Source organism: Scleropages formosus, chromosome 18 (genome assembly GCF_900964775.1).
Source record: "Scleropages formosus chromosome 18, fSclFor1.1, whole genome shotgun sequence".
Taxonomy (NCBI): domain Eukaryota; kingdom Metazoa; phylum Chordata; class Actinopteri; order Osteoglossiformes; family Osteoglossidae; genus Scleropages; species Scleropages formosus.
In genome coordinates this window covers 19,181,489-19,198,311 of record NC_041823.1, presented here as the reverse complement: position 1 = coordinate 19,198,311, position 16,823 = coordinate 19,181,489, and the positions used below count along the sequence as shown (strand labels likewise).

The 16,823-nt window shown below is 42.8% G+C and overlaps 2 protein-coding genes across 4 annotated transcripts; both read right to left on the bottom strand.

Annotated features, from left to right (window-relative positions):
• Positions 1-150: 150 nt before the first annotated feature.
• On the bottom strand, positions 151-10,233 carry phc1 (polyhomeotic homolog 1). 3 transcript variants are annotated; one of them, XM_018735680.2, is made up of 15 exons: positions 10,156-10,227; positions 8,684-8,801; positions 8,261-8,371; positions 7,457-7,534; positions 7,031-7,171; positions 6,680-6,850; positions 6,316-6,397; positions 5,061-6,100; positions 4,809-4,944; positions 4,415-4,575; positions 4,209-4,296; positions 3,389-3,476; positions 2,850-3,018; positions 1,194-1,425; positions 151-950 (listed from the first exon to the last, which is right to left on the bottom strand). In XM_018735680.2, the coding sequence occupies exons 2-15, from the start codon at positions 8,798-8,800 to the stop codon at positions 799-801; spliced, it is 2,766 nt and encodes a 921-aa protein (XP_018591196.2). In that variant the 5' UTR covers position 8,801; positions 10,156-10,227; the 3' UTR covers positions 151-798. The 3 variants fall into 3 exon arrangements, with proteins under 3 accessions (XP_018591196.2, XP_018591203.2, XP_018591189.2); XM_018735687.2 differs by lacking the exon at positions 10,156-10,227 and adding an exon at positions 9,520-9,647; XM_018735673.2 differs by having other exon boundaries at positions 152-950; positions 10,108-10,233.
• Positions 10,234-12,989: 2,756 nt separating this feature from the next.
• On the bottom strand, positions 12,990-16,179 carry m6pr (mannose-6-phosphate receptor (cation dependent)). Its single transcript, XM_018736174.1, has 7 exons — positions 15,851-16,179; positions 15,422-15,612; positions 15,113-15,276; positions 13,869-13,978; positions 13,588-13,718; positions 13,317-13,443; positions 12,990-13,208 (listed from the first exon to the last, which is right to left on the bottom strand). Exons 2-7 carry the CDS (start codon positions 15,586-15,588, stop codon positions 13,083-13,085), a joined length of 825 nt encoding a protein of 274 aa, XP_018591690.1. The 5' UTR covers positions 15,589-15,612; positions 15,851-16,179; the 3' UTR covers positions 12,990-13,082.
• Positions 16,180-16,823: the final 644 nt, after the last annotated feature.

Sequence of the window (16,823 nt, the reverse complement as noted above, 5' to 3'; positions counted from 1 at the left end):
AATCTAAAATACGAAGAATCATAGACCTGACTATGTAGAAAAGTCTCAGGCAGTTGATCTGCATAAGAAATTACTCTTCACACATGTCCATTAATAGTTTTTATTTCTAGAACTATAAGCATAGACTGATCAACAAGCAGATAACTTTTGCAGAAGACTAATGATAGAATAATCTTCATAAATCAGAACTGCAAAAATAACAAAAATACTGTTTTAGTAATAGTTGTAGATTAAAATAACTATAAACCAGACCTCAAAAATGCATTCTGGCAGTAAATTCGTACTTCTGTATAATTAGTTTGATCTGCTTGGAGTCAAAATTGGTCTGAACTCCATTTTAAGACAAAAACTACCCAGCGACATATGGAATGATGGGCAACACTGTTTTATTGTTTACTTTGGAAAAGAGGACTCTGGTATTGCTATTTTCAAGTCTAACACTATGTTACTTCACTAAAGCACCACTGAAACAGTGAAAAGGCAACTTTGACTTCCTTGACGTAGATATACTGTCATTTTAGTCAGCTAACTAATAATGATAATTACGCTCTTTCATTGCATATGCACAGAGACAGTGAAGCATGTGATTATATTTTGTTCTCATTCACAGTTTTCTCCTGACTCCCCCTCTCGCAAATACAAACTGAGAACCCTGCTATTCTGCCATCATACACAGCAGATCCACCTTCACGAAACATGTAGAAAGCACTTTCAATGGCTGCTGAAGTGAGCCTGCCCCCGCCCTGTGTCACTCTCACGTCCCTTTTCCCATGAGCCCTACCCCGCTGTCTCAGCCCCTCAGTCCCTCAGGTTGTTGATGGAGGCGCAGATCTTGAGAGCTGGCCCCAGTTTGATGTTCATGGTGGACATGAGGTGTTCCTCCCTCAGCAGCAGCAAGGCTTGGCCATCAATCTCCTGGGAGAGGAACTGACCTGCCAGGTCCTCACAGCCTGGCAAGAAAACGCAACACATTCAGACCCAGGTCCTGGCCCACCAAAACCCCTAATTTCTTACAGAGGCTTTTAAAAGTGATAAATATACACCCCACACCATCCTCAGTTTCCATTTCTAACAGGGAAAAAAGTGTTACGTTATTACAGTAGCTACTACATTTAATATAACTGCAGAAGGAATAAAGATCACTATTAAATGAAAACCTGAGGATTTCATATGAGGGAGCAAAGCATGCCGACCTTGCAGGGAGGAGATAAACTGACACACTTCTTCTACGGTCCAGTGGGACGGTTTGCCAGACAGGAACTGGGCACCTTCCAATGGAAGACCACCAGGGGCCGGGCCATCTAGAGAGGGCCCGCAGTGTGCTTGGCGAGGACAGGAGAAGGAGGATCCAGGAGATAAGGACAGGGAGTCTTCCTCCTCCTCGCAGCTGGATACATCTTCAGACCGACTGGACTCTGAACGACACTGAGAACCCAGGAAGGGGTTTGTGATGTGACAAAAGGAGTTCGCAAGCAATGAACAATCCTAGGATTAGTGCAAATACCACATCTGTGTAAAAGAGCAAGGTGGCCTTAAAGCTCACAGCTGAAAGCAAGGGTGGGGGCCAGACCTATGTTATCTGCAGACTGAGACAGATCTGCAGACTGTGACCCAAAACCAGCACTAGGCGAGGTGAAGTCTGTCAAGGTAATCTTGCTAGTTTCTGTAGAAACACCTCCTGCAGAGCTGTCAGACATCTGCAGGTTTGTCACTTCCAGCAGTGAGAAAGACACCACTGCTCCTAACAGCACAAGCTCTACTACACAGCAGTGTGAACTGTGGTATGAAAAACACTCTGCCAAGCCAACTGGTATCAGCAGGCCAAACACAATGCCTTTAAGGCACAGGACTGTGGGGGGGGGGGGACACTGCAGAAGGAACTTTGTCGTCATCTGTAAATGTTAACAAAAATGTGTACAGACATTGGCTACAAGAATTTTGAAGATTCATACTTCCCAGTTTGTTTATATTTAATTGCATTTTCTTCCCATTTCTAATTTTTTTCTGTTGCAGAATATAAAAATTACCTGGATTTTTGCAGAACGCACTCAGATAGGACAGAAACACAAATGGCACTGTGTATGCGTTGGGAGGGGATGGTGGTGAGCGACTTCTCAAGCCAATTTCCAGCCAACATATTAATTTATTATAGTTATATCTGAGACTTTTACAAAAACTACCCAGTAAATAATAGAGACATGTGCCTATTATTGCAGTTTTTTGACTGCACACTGAAAGTAACCAGATGTTGCAAACATGTTAAAACGTTATGTATTGATCCGGTCCCATCCACAAACGTTTAAACGTTGTTCTGAGTCACAAACGAGACACACGACACATCTGGTATTTATGGTGAAACACTTTTAAATACTTCCTCATCCATCACACTGCAGCATACACTATTTTCTCTACTTGACTGTTTCATCCTCCTGTGGCACCTGATGTGCACAAGCAATAAAACACTGTCTTACATGAATAATGCAGAACACAATACACTAAATAGGTGGTTGTGAAGAATATTTAGTCATTTTAATGTAAACTTAATTTTAATTGTCAAAAATGTCAATAAAAGATAAACAGGAAGAATTGCACTGTATCCTGCTTCTTGCTCAAAGTTTCCGCTACAGAGGAACACTGACAACCTGTGCTGTTTGAGCAGCTGAAATTCTTTGAAATTGATAAATAAGTATTACAGCAAATGTTCATTTCATTTTAACTTTTTGTTTGATGTTCTTAACGGAATCTAACCTTAGTCAAGGCATTAAGTTGTACTCTTTAGATTTTATAAACTGTGATGCAGTGATTTGTAACACATCTCTAAGTTGGGATTCAAGTATACTCTCCCTTACCTTGACAGGCAAGTGTCTCCCGGTTATTTTGGCACAGGCAATTTCTGAACTGCTCCTGCGAGGACCTCGGCGTCTTAGGATGCCTTCTTGGCCTCCAGGACCACCAGCAGCTCCTCGGGGAGCCCGGCCACGGCGTGAACGAAATTGATGGCTGCAGCTCACGTTGTATCTGCCATGGAAGGGAAACTGACAACACTTAGCATTTTGGTAACACAGAGGAAAACGAGTGGCATTTCGCACCATTTAGGTCATTGGCTGACATCTTCCACTTAGAATACGCACCAGGCATGAACTCCACTGAAAGAAAAAAAGTGACTTTTAACTTTCCAATAAGCTCAGTCACTTTCCCTGATTAGGTTTCACTATGCTAGACTCTGTACAATTCTGTTAGGCATAACCTATAGTGTAACAAAAGTTCAGCCTATATTTGATCATTTGCCGAAGTGCAACAATGGCAACTGACTCTAGAAATAATCACTCTGAAAATGACTTCATCTCAAAAACAGCATTAATAATGAAATACCAAGTTTTGGCTGTACCTCTTGGCGCAAGTCATAGAGCAGAATCGCTTGGAGCCCCTGAACTGAGAGGCTGGAGCAAAATTCTCACAGTATTCACACTTCATTACTGGCAGATCGAGAGAGGGAGAGAAAGTTATAGCTCATGTACATTAAAAGAACAACACAAGCCAAGGAACTTGGGGATCCCCAAACCCAGCTTCGTAATAAAAGAAAATTAAGAATTAGCACCCACATAAGAACATACCCAGTTCCCAGGCTTATGAAAATTTGCTTTTCTGAGTACGTGAAACTTGTACCTTGAATTTGATTTGCTAACTACATACCCAAAGATCAGGAAAAATGACTACAGTTTTAAAAAAAAAAAAAAACCTCAGAACTGCATCAATGCTATAACACAGAGGAATATCATTATCATTAGGAGCAACCACACCAAGCTCTTTCAGAATGTGAGGAAAACACTATGAACACAAGTGACCTCAGAGCCACCCTACACTCCTCACTTTCGAGGCTAGTGTGGTGGCTCTAATGTCGCTTGCGCTCCGTGCCTTCGTTTGCATCACAAAGAAGCCCAGAATGGTTTCCTTAATGCTTGAACGATGAACCTTGGTGCAGCAAGTAGTAGGCAACAAACTAGGTTTACTTGAGTCACATGTCTGCAGCTATGTCTCTTTCTCTTAATGTAATGCATAAATTGGACTTTTGCTGATATGTACGTCGCTTTGGACAAAAGCGTCTGCTAAATGAATAAATGTATTATACTTGTAAAACGGGATAAGAGTATGTGTGAAATCAAGCATTTTCACTGATATGTCTCCTATGATACTGAAACTTAACACACCTGCCGGAGCCTCAGATTCTGACTGACCAGCAGGAGGGACTGCCACAGAGATCGGCCCACTAGAGCGTTCTTTCACTGGACCCGTCACCTGTTGATCAGCATTTGGTTGGGAGAGATTAAAGTTTTCTTTTTTTAAACCTCTAGGTACACAGCAGCCACAATACAGGTTAATGCCAGGTGTTATCTTGCCCTGAAGAAGTACTTACAGGAAAGGGTTCTGCTCCTTCCTGGATGACAAAGCCCTCTATCAGGTGAGTGAGGACCTGAGGTTTGACAACTGCCTGTGGTGGGGGGGCCCTTTCCCCATGCCCACCTCCTGCTCGAGACAAAGAGAGTGCCTGGGTGGAGGCCGAGGCAGTGTCAGGGGCTGAAGGGTAAAAGAGAAAAAAAGAATCATATTAATCTCCTAAATTCTAACATTGAGCCACACATGATTTTAGAATTAACAAAATTTATTTACATTTAGTCATTCAGCTCTTATTCAAAAGATAACAATATTAAAATACATGAAAGAAATTATTATAAATGGAATGGAAAGAGATCATTAGCGCAGGCATGAACAATGATGAACAGGCATAGCCATGGTACTGAATCTCTTGCCTTCATCAACAGCTGCGGCAGGGTCCGGTGCCGATATCTCTCTCAGAGGGGGTGAGCAAAGAGGGGCAGGGCCTGTGGCTGGCACACTGGAATCAGACTCAGATTTCCTCTTCAGAGAGCCAACAACAGGCTTCCCCTTGAGAATAAAGCAAAAAAAAAAATGGGAGCGACATATGCACAGGCTGGACACATGGGTACACAAGCAATTATTCAACTATCACACACGGAAACTACATTTTGTATTCTACTCACCTGTGTCTGTACAGACTGTACATACTCTGGATCACCACTGGGAGGCACTACAGTTGAGGCAGAACTCTGTATATCCGATGGATGAGGAAGTGAGAGGCCAGGATTGGAAGAATTAGGGGATGGTGAAGAGGAGGTAGAAGTCGAGGAACGATTTGCATTTAGTACTGGACCCTGATTAGCAGGAAGGTGGATCTGAGATACCTGGGTCAATGGCAAGGCAGTTTGGGGTGCCTTTACACCTGTACATCCACCCATCCCCGCTCCACTTCCTGCTGCCATGGAAGTTACCATTGTAACGACATTGGAATTATTAGAGTTATTCACAGTCCCATTTTCCTGTGCACAGCAGCTCCGGGCCTGAGCCAGACCAATACCCTGAGAGCCTCCCAGCGAACCCTGCCTGGCACCCACCAGCTGAACTGGGACATGAGGAGGCAGGGGAGAGGCACTAGACTGGGTACTGTTTGACGGGGCAGGAAGAATGGGTGGTGGGTGTTTCGGAGGGAGCTGTAGGGGCAAACGTAGACCTTGGACAGTTTTCGGCTGTATGGGAACCGGGCCAGAACTGTGACCTATTTTTTCAGAGCTGATATTAGTGTTGGACTGCTGCAGTGGCTGAACCACCAACGTCTGAGCATTAATGCTAGGTTTAGGGCCTGCAGATGCAACGGCATAGCCTTGGGAGGGAGTAGGGCTGTTTGAAGTAGATACAAGGATGTGTGTTGCTGTGGTGGCTGAAGTCACCGTTGTGACGGCTCGTGCCTGACAGAAACCGGATGGAGAGAGAAGCAGTTGAGAGAGGGGGAGGGAGGGAGAAGGGGAGGATGAAGGTGGGAGGGAAGGTGCTGCAGGAGGGGCCATGTTAGACTGGTTGCCAGTTTTAAGGTTTAAACTAGGAAGAGTGGGAGTGGTTGGCTGGGTGTAAGAGGGCAATTTGTTGTGGATTTGCTGTGGCTGCATCTGCTGTGCTGTGGTCTGCTGCGTGGACTGGGGGAACTGCTGCTGTTGCTGCTGTGGTTGCTGAACAATAGAGTAGGCGGCTGAGAACAAAAGAAAAGATAAAGGTTAATAATGGGGGGGACCATTAACACTTCCAACGGAAATACATCCAAATTTCACCTTCTCCTAAAATAAACACTTGGAAATGCTTGGAATACATTTTATTATTACAAATAGTGTTTAGTTAATAGTTTTAATGGGATATCAAGCTTTTCTAAGCTTAGGTTATTATTAGCACTTTTCCCTCACTCTCTACCTGTGTCTTTTCGGTCAGGACATTCTGTCTTCACTCCCGCTACTCGAGGACTGGAGGCACACCGTACGGCCAGATTCTGCACCTGGGGGGGGAAAAGAAAAAAAAAAAAAAAAGGCTTAAAGAACACTGATTGAGGAAAATAAATTCTCTTTTAACAGGATATCACCTCACTTCCTACAAATAAGCTAAATTAAATCCTTAATCTGAAACCTCCTCCCTCTGCCAGAGATGTATCTTCACATTAGAGCATGCTTGATAAAATTAAAATAGCTATAATGGAATAAAACCTATTGTTAAACATACATTTTGAAATTCAAGTTTTACAAAGAATGGTCATTCTTGACAATAAAAGTGATGTACATACCTGGTCACTATCTGTTTGGTTACTGGAAGAGGTGGGAGTAACTTCCTGTTGCTGATGGTGTTGTTGCTGCTGAGGCTGTTGCTGGGCAACAGCGGCCACAGTAGCAGTTGCTGTACCCCCCGGCATAAAGATGAGTTGCGAAGACAGAGGTGCCCTAAGGGAACGATTCACCTGACAAAAAAGGGTAATCAGGAAGTAAATGTTTCAAATATTCAAATAAAAAAAAAGCTTCAAGCTTTTTCAAACTACAATAGCACAGTTTGTGATTTGCCAAATCAGATTAATATAAAATTTCTGTAAAACCCTTAGAACCTCCAAGAAAAAGAAAGTGCAACTGTGAGAAAGACTCACTCTCAGGTACATCTGTCCTTGGCCAGCTGTGTTTCCACCCAACAGTACTGACTGGCTAATGGCCGATGATGTTGCGGAGGAGGCAGGACCAAGAGGTCGGGGATTATTCATAGTCCCTCCTCCTGAAGAACTTGAATTCACCTGCAATAGAAATGCAATATTTAAACCAATTACATATAACTTTTAAGCTTTCACATCATCGCCAAGACTATTCAAAAGGGTTGTATTTTCTTTTTTTACTTTTAAATTAGTATTTTAGAATCAAACAAATCTAAACCTTAAATCGTTCACATAATTTTTCCATTTGAAACATCAAAAATATGATGTATAACAGTTGCAACATTGTGACACCCCTTAACATGATTAAGCAACCGCCTTCCTAATAAGGGGTGCGCTAACTACCTAACAACAGAAACACTGACATACAGTGCAGTGAGCGGCGCTGGTGGCTTGAGAAACACTGTTGCTGGGAGAACTGGACTGTCGACTGGCAGCCAGAGTAGCCTGGGAGGGAGTGAGAAGCATGGGGGGGGAAAAAAAGAAAAAAAAAAAAGAATAATAAATCAAAAAAGTACATCACAGCTAGCAAATTAGGTACGCAGGAAGTTCAGGCCAACCAGTACAGGTGGTCCCCAAGTTACGATGGGGTTACGTTCTGCGAAACCCATCGTAAGTCGAAAATGGATTTAATACATCTAATAGACCTCTGCATCACAGACTGGGCGATGCGGATCGCTGCCGCTGCCCAGAATTGCGAGAGAGTACCGCACCGCATATCACTTGTCCGGGAAACAAAATCTAAATCCGAAGTACGGTTTCTACTGGATGTCTACGCCAGCTCACCAACGTAAAACGAAACGAAAAATCGTAAGTCGAACCATCGTAAATCGGGGACCGCCTGTACTGTGCACTTGAAGTGGATTAGTAATCCGAAGCGGATGTGTAGCCTGAAGATTGCTGTATCAAGTCCCAAGATGTCTACACAATAAAAGAATTAAGTGCTCCATTAAATTTGTCTGCTGAACCGGCAGACAATACAGTAAGTCGCTGCGAATAACTTCTTTAGTCGAGTGAGAAACAGTCCTAACATAATGTACCTAATAATGTAAAAGTTCTATAATGGTACACACAATGTGAAGCCTCGAAATGTAAACAGTTACACAACAATCTGCTGGAGGCCAGCAGCGAAGGCTCAGGTGTTCATGTATCGCCGTGCGACAGTTCTGGTACCTGTTGGACAGCAGCCAGGTTCTGGAGCTGGGCATTGTTAATCTGCTGCTGCAGCATCAACTGCTGAAAGTACTGGGCTGCATTAGGTTGCCTCTGGAGCGCCTGGAGAGCCTATGGGTGGAGAACACCAATGTTACAAAGAGAAGATCATCTCCGCCATTTTGAAATTTGGGTCAAGTAGTCATCTTCTTTATATGTTGTTTTATAACACTAGTAAAATATTTTTTAAAAAGAATCACGCTACGGGTATCACGGCACTACTCTACAATAACTTGCAGGGTTCAATAAAAAAAAATCACAGCCATTTATGCAGTATTAGAAGTTATTTAACACTACTAAAACTGTGTGTGGAGGAATCCTAAGCAGCACAGGGGGTAGCGGGGACGAGGAATCCGTGGACACAAGAGAGCAGCTCAAACTGACCTGAACGGCCTGTCTTTCATACAAAGACATTTGAGATATTTGAGGGGGGCGAGAATTCCCCCCTGATGGAGCATTCCCATTGGCAGACCCCGAGTTCTGGTCGCCATCCGTCTCCATCCTAATTGGACAACAAAGCTGTCAATCAAATTTGCACAACACAACAGGACATGAACAAGTTACATTCGCTCATTTAGCTGACGCGTTTCTCCAAAGCGACTTACAATGTTAAGGTTACAATTATTTACCCATTTATACAGCTGTGTAGTTTTACTGGAGCAATTTAGGGTAAGTACCTTGCTCAAGGGTACTACAGCCAGAGGTGGGGAATCGAACCTGTGGATCCAAAAGTAGCAGCGCTAACCACTACTCTACCAGCTGTCTCCAATTATTTGTTTAGCTGACACTTTGCCCCAAAGCAACATACAACATTGCGCTGCCTACAGCTATTCACCGGCGCAATTTTGGCGCAAACGCCTTGCTCAAGGGTACTGCAGCCCTAGGTGAAATTTGAACCGACAACCTTCCGATCCAAAGACAGCAGCTGCAACCAGTACAGTATCAGACAGCCCCGAACCAAAAAAACCCCCAAGCTTACCATGAGAAAAACCTTTAAATATTATCTTTAATAATTCTTTTTCATTGCTATATATTGTACACACATATTATATGTTAACTATATAATGTATAATAATGTGCCCCACCCCTAAAATAAATCAGGGCGGCTCAGTAGGCACTACCATGGACTTGAGGTAAAATTCTACTAAACTAAGAGAAGGTCTACAGTAAAAACAAGCATTTGCAGTAAAACTGTTAGGTGTGCAAAACCGCACACTCACTGAAAGAGTCGAGGTATTTTGTTCGATGCAGTGAAGAGAGTTAAAATAAAGTGTAGCAGAGCAACTCCACTTCACATGATCCTTGTAGCCAGACTGTAACAAAGCCCAACTGGTAACAACTTACTACTTTCCACTTTTGCTCTATTTCCCTACATTCATTCCATTCCCCACAGACAGAGCTGATAGTCCGAGAAGAGGCAAATATTAAATAAGGCCCTCTTCTTTTTCCCCCCCAGTCAGTAACCGCGACTGCCATGCTGCATACGGAGCGTTGCTTCAAGGAAAACTGTAATTATCACAACAACGTTCAGTCTGCAATTTTGAATGCTAACAGAATGAGCCCTGACAGGGTGCACACCCGCAAACTAAGACTGGGTGCTGCACACGTTGTGTAAAAATCATGGAAGAACACGTCTGATCTGTAGTAGTGACCACCTGGTGGTCAAACGCTGCGGCGCTTTTTTTCACGCAAAAAAAAAAAAAAAAACGGTCCGAATTCTTGTCTAGCGTGATGCACAATCTGTCGCTCTCTTTGACTAATAAAATGCAATATGTCCCCATAAAGCCTCGAGCTCTGCGCATACATACGTCTATTTTCCTTTCGTTGCACTAAGTTGCCTGCAGCCGTTTATTTACGTTTGCAAGTGTTCCGCCACAGCAGCCCCAATAACATAAAGATCGGCGACTGCTGACGGACGAGCGCAGCTCAGCCCCGCCTCCATCTGTGCGCGCTTTTCCTTTTCCGGCGCTGAAAGATGACGTCACATAGCGCCATACCTTCCTGGGCGCTTAATGGAAGAAGCCGGTTCTCGACGTTTCTTCTTAAACCCTAAAGAAGGTTATATTCATAATATGAGGCCTTTGTGAACGCTTCACATGATTAAATAACGCTGTACACTTCAAGGATTTGCTTTAATAGGATACGTAGACTTGGCTGTACATTTTATACGGGTTTTTATGCCCTGTGCCAACAACATTACAGTGTTATTTTTATATATAACACTTTTGACAAAATGATTTTTTTCTAAATGTTACTGTGAGGTTTACAGGAACATTTCTATTTACATGATTTCTCTTTACACTTGCTACCCTTCGTTCAGTTGTCAACAGGACTCATTTTATCTTGCTATGGAATTTAAAAACAAAAACCTATTCACTAAATGGAATTTTTAAATTTGAACTTCTTTAGAGTTTTAAGAAGTTTGTGCTTTGAATAGTTACCGCTTCTAAAAACAGTTTACATGTGTCAAATGAATAGTTACCATATATACACACACACAAACACACACACACACACAGAGCCCACAACTGTTTGTCCCAAGTGGGGTCGCGGTGATCCAGAGCCTAACCCAGCAACACAGGTCGCAAGGCAGGAAGGGAAGGGAACACCAGTCTACCGCAAGGCACCCCAGGCAGGACTTGAACCTCAGACCCACCACAGAGCAGGCCCGCACCCCCTTCTCACCCTACTTACCTTATAGTTTAACAACAGCTAATACTTTTAAAACCTGAATTTTCAATTTGTGTATGAACCTGTATTTGAAATGTACCAAAGGGACAGAGAGATATGTTGAGTAAACATGATATAGAAATGCTAGAAGTATTTTCTAATTGCTCATTTAAACCAGTTCAGCACGTGAGACGGGTTCATGGGCAAACTTTGAAACAATACACACGAGTGCCATCCTAAAAACAGGTCAGGAACAAAAGAATACCTTTTTCTTCCTTCAAAACATGGTACTGTTGGGAAAGTCATAGCTGAAATACATTTCTCAATTTAATTTGATGAGTTTTCTAAACCCTTGGAAAGAAAAAAAATCAAATTTATCTTCATACTCCATGAAATAGTTAAAATGTCATAGTAGAATGCAAAGATCATAAATTTAGCAATTAGCAGATATACTTATTGCGCATTACACATCCTATTAAAAGTTACAGACATGGAGACTGCAGAATGTAAATCTCTGAAAACAGGAGACTACTGCTATGACTGCTTTGGGAACTGAACTACCGGTAATAACATTACTGAAAGAAAAAATAGGAAAGAATGGCAATGGACTTGTCTACTGTGCTGAAGTCTCACTTGAGCTAAATGATAGTCACTTTTATTTTTTTAATTTACTTTCTGGTATATCGTTATTTTTATGAGAAGGAGCTCTGAGCCCTGTACACATTTAACTGGCTGGGAGGGGGCTGCGAGGAGAAAAAAAAAACAAGTACTTTATACAGCACAGAAGCAGTAACAAAGCAAAGCGAGGACAAGATGAGAATGGACAAAGACAATGTAAAACCTATAAATGTAGCAATTAGCAGATATACTAATGTGCATTGCACATAGGCTGCTGTTAATACAATTAAAGACATGGAAGCAGTGCAGAATGTAGACCTCAGTTAAAACGGGAAACTGTTACTGTTTTTTAGTTTTGCTCATCTTTTTTTCTTTCAGAAAGATGGGAGGCTTATGTGGACCAGGGCCTTTAAGTAGGTCACACTGACTCACTTTACAGAAGACATAATTACTCATTGGACACAGTCCAAAGACATGTTGTTCTGGTTGATTAGTGATTCTAAAATCACCCATAGTGTGTGATAAACAGAAAGTGTGTTTCACTGATGTATGGATGTGACTCACTGCAAGTGGTGCGTCCAGCATTGTAAGTCACCTTGGGTCAGTAAGGTGTGGACTGATACAACTAGACTGTCCATTAACGTCGCTTTGGAGAAAAGCATCTGCTAAATCAACGACGGTAAACATTGTAGAGAAAGTTGTCTTTGTGGCTTTCCCACAGTGCATCAACACAAATCTTTAATCAAATGAATACTTTATTCATGTTTTCTAATATCAGCTGAAAACAAAACATTCATCTTTCATTTCTCCAAAGCAAACAGCAAAACTAAAAACTAATTTCACAAATCTCACCAAGCTGAAGCACAACACCGGGTTTTTGCCGACTACTGTGTATCAGTGTTGTACTGTGGTTTCTCATAAGTATTCATATGAATCTGAGTGCTGAATCAAACTAGACTGGAGGCCTGGCTTTAAAACATGTACAATCCAAAATGTAAGGATAGAGCAAAATGTATCAATACGTACATCAAGCATAAGAAATAAAGGAATTAAACAGTTCTATACAGCAGTTTTCCTGCAAACCTTTAGTGCTCTCCCTTTTCTGTTGAAAACACAATACAGTACTACAATTACTATTGTTCTCAACATATTATGCTGCAGTAACTTTCAAAAACATTTGTGGAAGTTTGTAAAATTATATTTGGTCAGAGCAGTACTAAATTCAATGTAAGAGCATAGAATAGAACTTATTTTTCCCCTATTCCTGTCTATATTGTGCATCTTTTGTAAATTACATCAGGCATGTCAACTGTATCAAAAATGCACAATGTTGCACTGTAACCTAAAAATAAGTTTGAAAGGAGGTTCTACAGTTACAATTTTTTTTTTTTTTCCCAGTGAATTTTGACTGTTTGGATTCTCACTTTCATCTCTGAATTTCTTAAAAAAAACATATGGACGATATAACAAACACTGCAAAATTAATACAGCAAGTTCACATGGGAAGTAAATGATCATCTCTCTCTTCAGGCTCCTCCCCCAGGGGCTCAGATGCCACACCTCTGTACGTAGGTGGCTCCTCACGACTCCCACGAGAACGACAGACAAAGTCACACCCATCCTGAAGGATGCATGGAGGAAGAAGTTAAACAAATGACCCTGCACAAACACACATCACTGGGACAAGTGCAGTGAAGGACTGCATATGGACATACGGCCGCAAACTCACAGCAGTCAAGTTGCCTATTTCCTGCCAGAAAGCATAGTTGGGAAATTGTTCCATTCCTTTGGCTCCAACAACTAGCCGCTGATACAAAAATCCACTAATTAAGTACACTGCCAAGCAGGAGAAACCACTGGGGGAAGAAAAGAAAAACATTACGCCACGCTTACCACAAATCATCAATACTGACAGAATAAACTTCCTGTGCACTTGTAATCATTTAAAGAAAATGTAGCTGTAAAGCACAAACTATTTAGGCAAATAATTTTACACTTACACAATCAGCAATATCGAGCCCAAGCTCAATTTAGATTCAACAGGCGGACAGACAGCACTTGAGTCCAGCTCAAAAAGGTAAAAGCAGTCATTTTCCCTCTGCCTCTCCTCCACAACAATTGAAAATTCCCCCTGAGATGAGCAGGGAGGGGGAAGAGGGGAGGAGAAAAAAAAAAAAAAAAAAACTTTAGTGATTAGAATTGTTCAATCTCAGTGGAAATCACTGCATTACTGAGTTTCTTCTAGCAGAGTGATGCTTCCCTCCAGGACCCCTTTTCTTACCATAAGCACTCCTGGACTGCAGGAGATCATGATGATGGCCTTCCTGTGCTCGCTGCCACAGTGTGTTGAATATGCTGATCCATTCATGTATATGAGCATCACCCAGTCACCTATGACACAGGAACTATACAGTTACAGTGGACTTATCCATATTACATGTAAATCTTTTTTTTAAGGTGTGTGGTAGGAGATACAGGACTTCCAGTCTCCTGTCACCCAGTACACATAGTTGTATAGAAATGCGTAAATAAATCCATACAGACAAGTGGAAGTCACATCTCTGGCACCTCTGTTTGTAACTTGTTTATAAATCCAAAACTTCTAGTTATTTATTCAATTGATGCCTCAAGTGGCTAACAATGTAAGCCATTTACCAGTTTATACAGGTGGTTCATTGTTACCGCAGCAATTCACGGTAAGTACCTTGCCAAAAGGTACTGAAACTCGGTCTTTTGAGTGCAAGGTGGTGGATCTACTCATTACGTTACCAGCTGCCCCACCACTAAATCACAATCAAGAAAAGCTACATAATGCAGTTGTCTCATTTAAGTGTTAACCTTTGTACAAATGTCAGATGAAGCCATTATAAATTAAAAAAAAAAAATACCATTATGCTTTATTAACATTAGGCAACATTAAATTAAAATGTCTCCACAAGCTCCTATTCTATGCCAAATGCTAACCAGTTCATCTGATAAGCACATGCAATGTTAATCTTACATTTACATTTACTCATTTAACTGATGCTTTTCGCCAACATTAATCTACCTACAATTATTTACCCATTTATACAGCTGGGTAATTTTTACTGGAGCAATTTAGCAGAAGTACCTTGCTCAAGGGTACTACAGCAGGAGGTGAGATTCAAACCTGCGATGTTTGGGTCCAAAGGCAGCAGCAGCTCCAACCACTATGCTATCAACTGTCCATCTTGTTATTGATTTCCAATATCACACTAAACGTTAAACGCTGTGGAAGTGAGCCGAATTAAGCTTCGAGTGCATTTAAAAGCTGCTTGAGGAAACGCAAACTGATTTTACGCAGTGACAAACAAAAATGTTAGAAAACAGACGAGTGATGAAAAATGTAATGAAAACAAAAATCAGGGAAACGTCTACATCTTCAAAAATCCCTAAATCCTTAGAGAAGTGCCAGTGTATAAGCTCATTGAGCCATCATAAATCCCGCGTTGCGGTACACGTGACATTCTCAGATGGGGGAACGAAGGGAAGTGCCGTACTCACTGCCACCAACTGCCTGCGTGACCGTGTATTTCCCAATTAGAGTCTCCTTATCGGGAAGCTTGGCATCTATCTGGATCAGACCCCCCTCTGGCGTTTTCCCAGCATTCCCACACACCCTGAAGGAGTAGGTGTACTGTTCCGGGCCGGCGGTCGTCACATTGAAACTGTTAGAGAACAGAACACGAAGGTGGTTAGAAACGCTAAGAAAGAGGACGCCGGATCATCATCATGGGGTTTGCCAGCGAGCTGCGGTCACCACGACGAGAGCGAGCACGTGGCTTTAAGCACAGGACGAGCGGATCTACTCGCGTTTTGTTGGCGAGAGGCTCCAGTCGACTCAGCGCGTCCCTCTCGGCCTGAGAGTTTTTCGACGTCGAAATCAGCTTGCAGTGACTCGTGTCATTGCTGGCGTGTCCCACTTCCGCCAAGAGGACCAGGAGGACGGCTGAGCTCAGAGCCAGGGGCACAGCGGGCATAGCGGACAATGTGGACACAGCTACCTGAAAAACACAGGGATGGACTCATCGGTCTACTGCAGACAACTCAATGAATGACACGCAACCATACTGGACCATGATGACTAGGCTTTGCTGAAAGACCCTGAGGCTGCTGTTAGTTCATAAAATTCAAGTACTAACTGGACATCACTGTCAGTGTTTGTGAGCAGGAAGGAAGGAAGGAGGAACATGGAGTATTGAGTAGCGGTGTAAACACACACAGTTTAAGTGGCACACCTACCCGCGTCAGACTGCTTTACCGTCAAGGACGACGAACACGCCTCACGTCACGGCGCCAAAAAACCCGATGTCCGATTTTTATTATTTACCACCACCACCACGGCTGTTGTTGTGTTGTAACTAAGTCTTAGTTAGTTCCTCCGGTTAGCCAGCCTGCTAATCACTCGCGACGGAATCCCCAACAACAGCTCTTTTACACACAGAGCGGTTTATAAAAGTACAGCCGAACAGAAACCCGAAGGAGATGCTAACAGCGCTCCCCCGCTGCCCGTCGCATGGTGTTTTATTGAGGAGGCAAACGTTACCGCGAGACACCCGGTCGGAAACGCGGAAGTGAAACTAAACAGCGCGCACGTGACCAAGCGCGAGGGTCCACTTGGGCCACGTGACCCGGCTGTTGGCGCGTCCTGAGGTTTACGCTGGCGATGGGAAGTGCGGCGGCTTTTAATGACGGAGCGTTTCGGTGTCGTGGAGGTTTTTTCGGGCGTTTGAAACGCGGGGCTAGTAGTGGCCTCATTTACTTAGCAGAGATATAAACCCTAGGATTGGCGTGTAGCCTTACTGTTCTCTTGGAAATTCCCTCCTGCTGTGGTACTCTTGAGAAAGGCGCTTACCATGAATTTACCACAGTATATAGCAACCAACCAACGTCAAGAACCGCTTGTCCCGAGCGGGGCGCAAGGAGGATGGGGGACACTACTTTCATCGCCAGGCACCCAAGGCCAAGCAAGGCTTGAACCCCAGACCCACCACACAGCAGGCAACAGCCAAACCCACTGCACCACCATGCCCCTAATAATAAAAGTATTATTATTATTATTATTATTATATAATAAGAAAAATAACAACAACGATTGGACAGTTGGTAACATAGTAGTTACAGCTGCTGCTTTGGGACCTAAAGGTCAGAGGTTCAGTTCTTACCCTCAGCTGTAGTACCCTTGAGCAAGGCACTTACCCTAAAATTGCTCCAG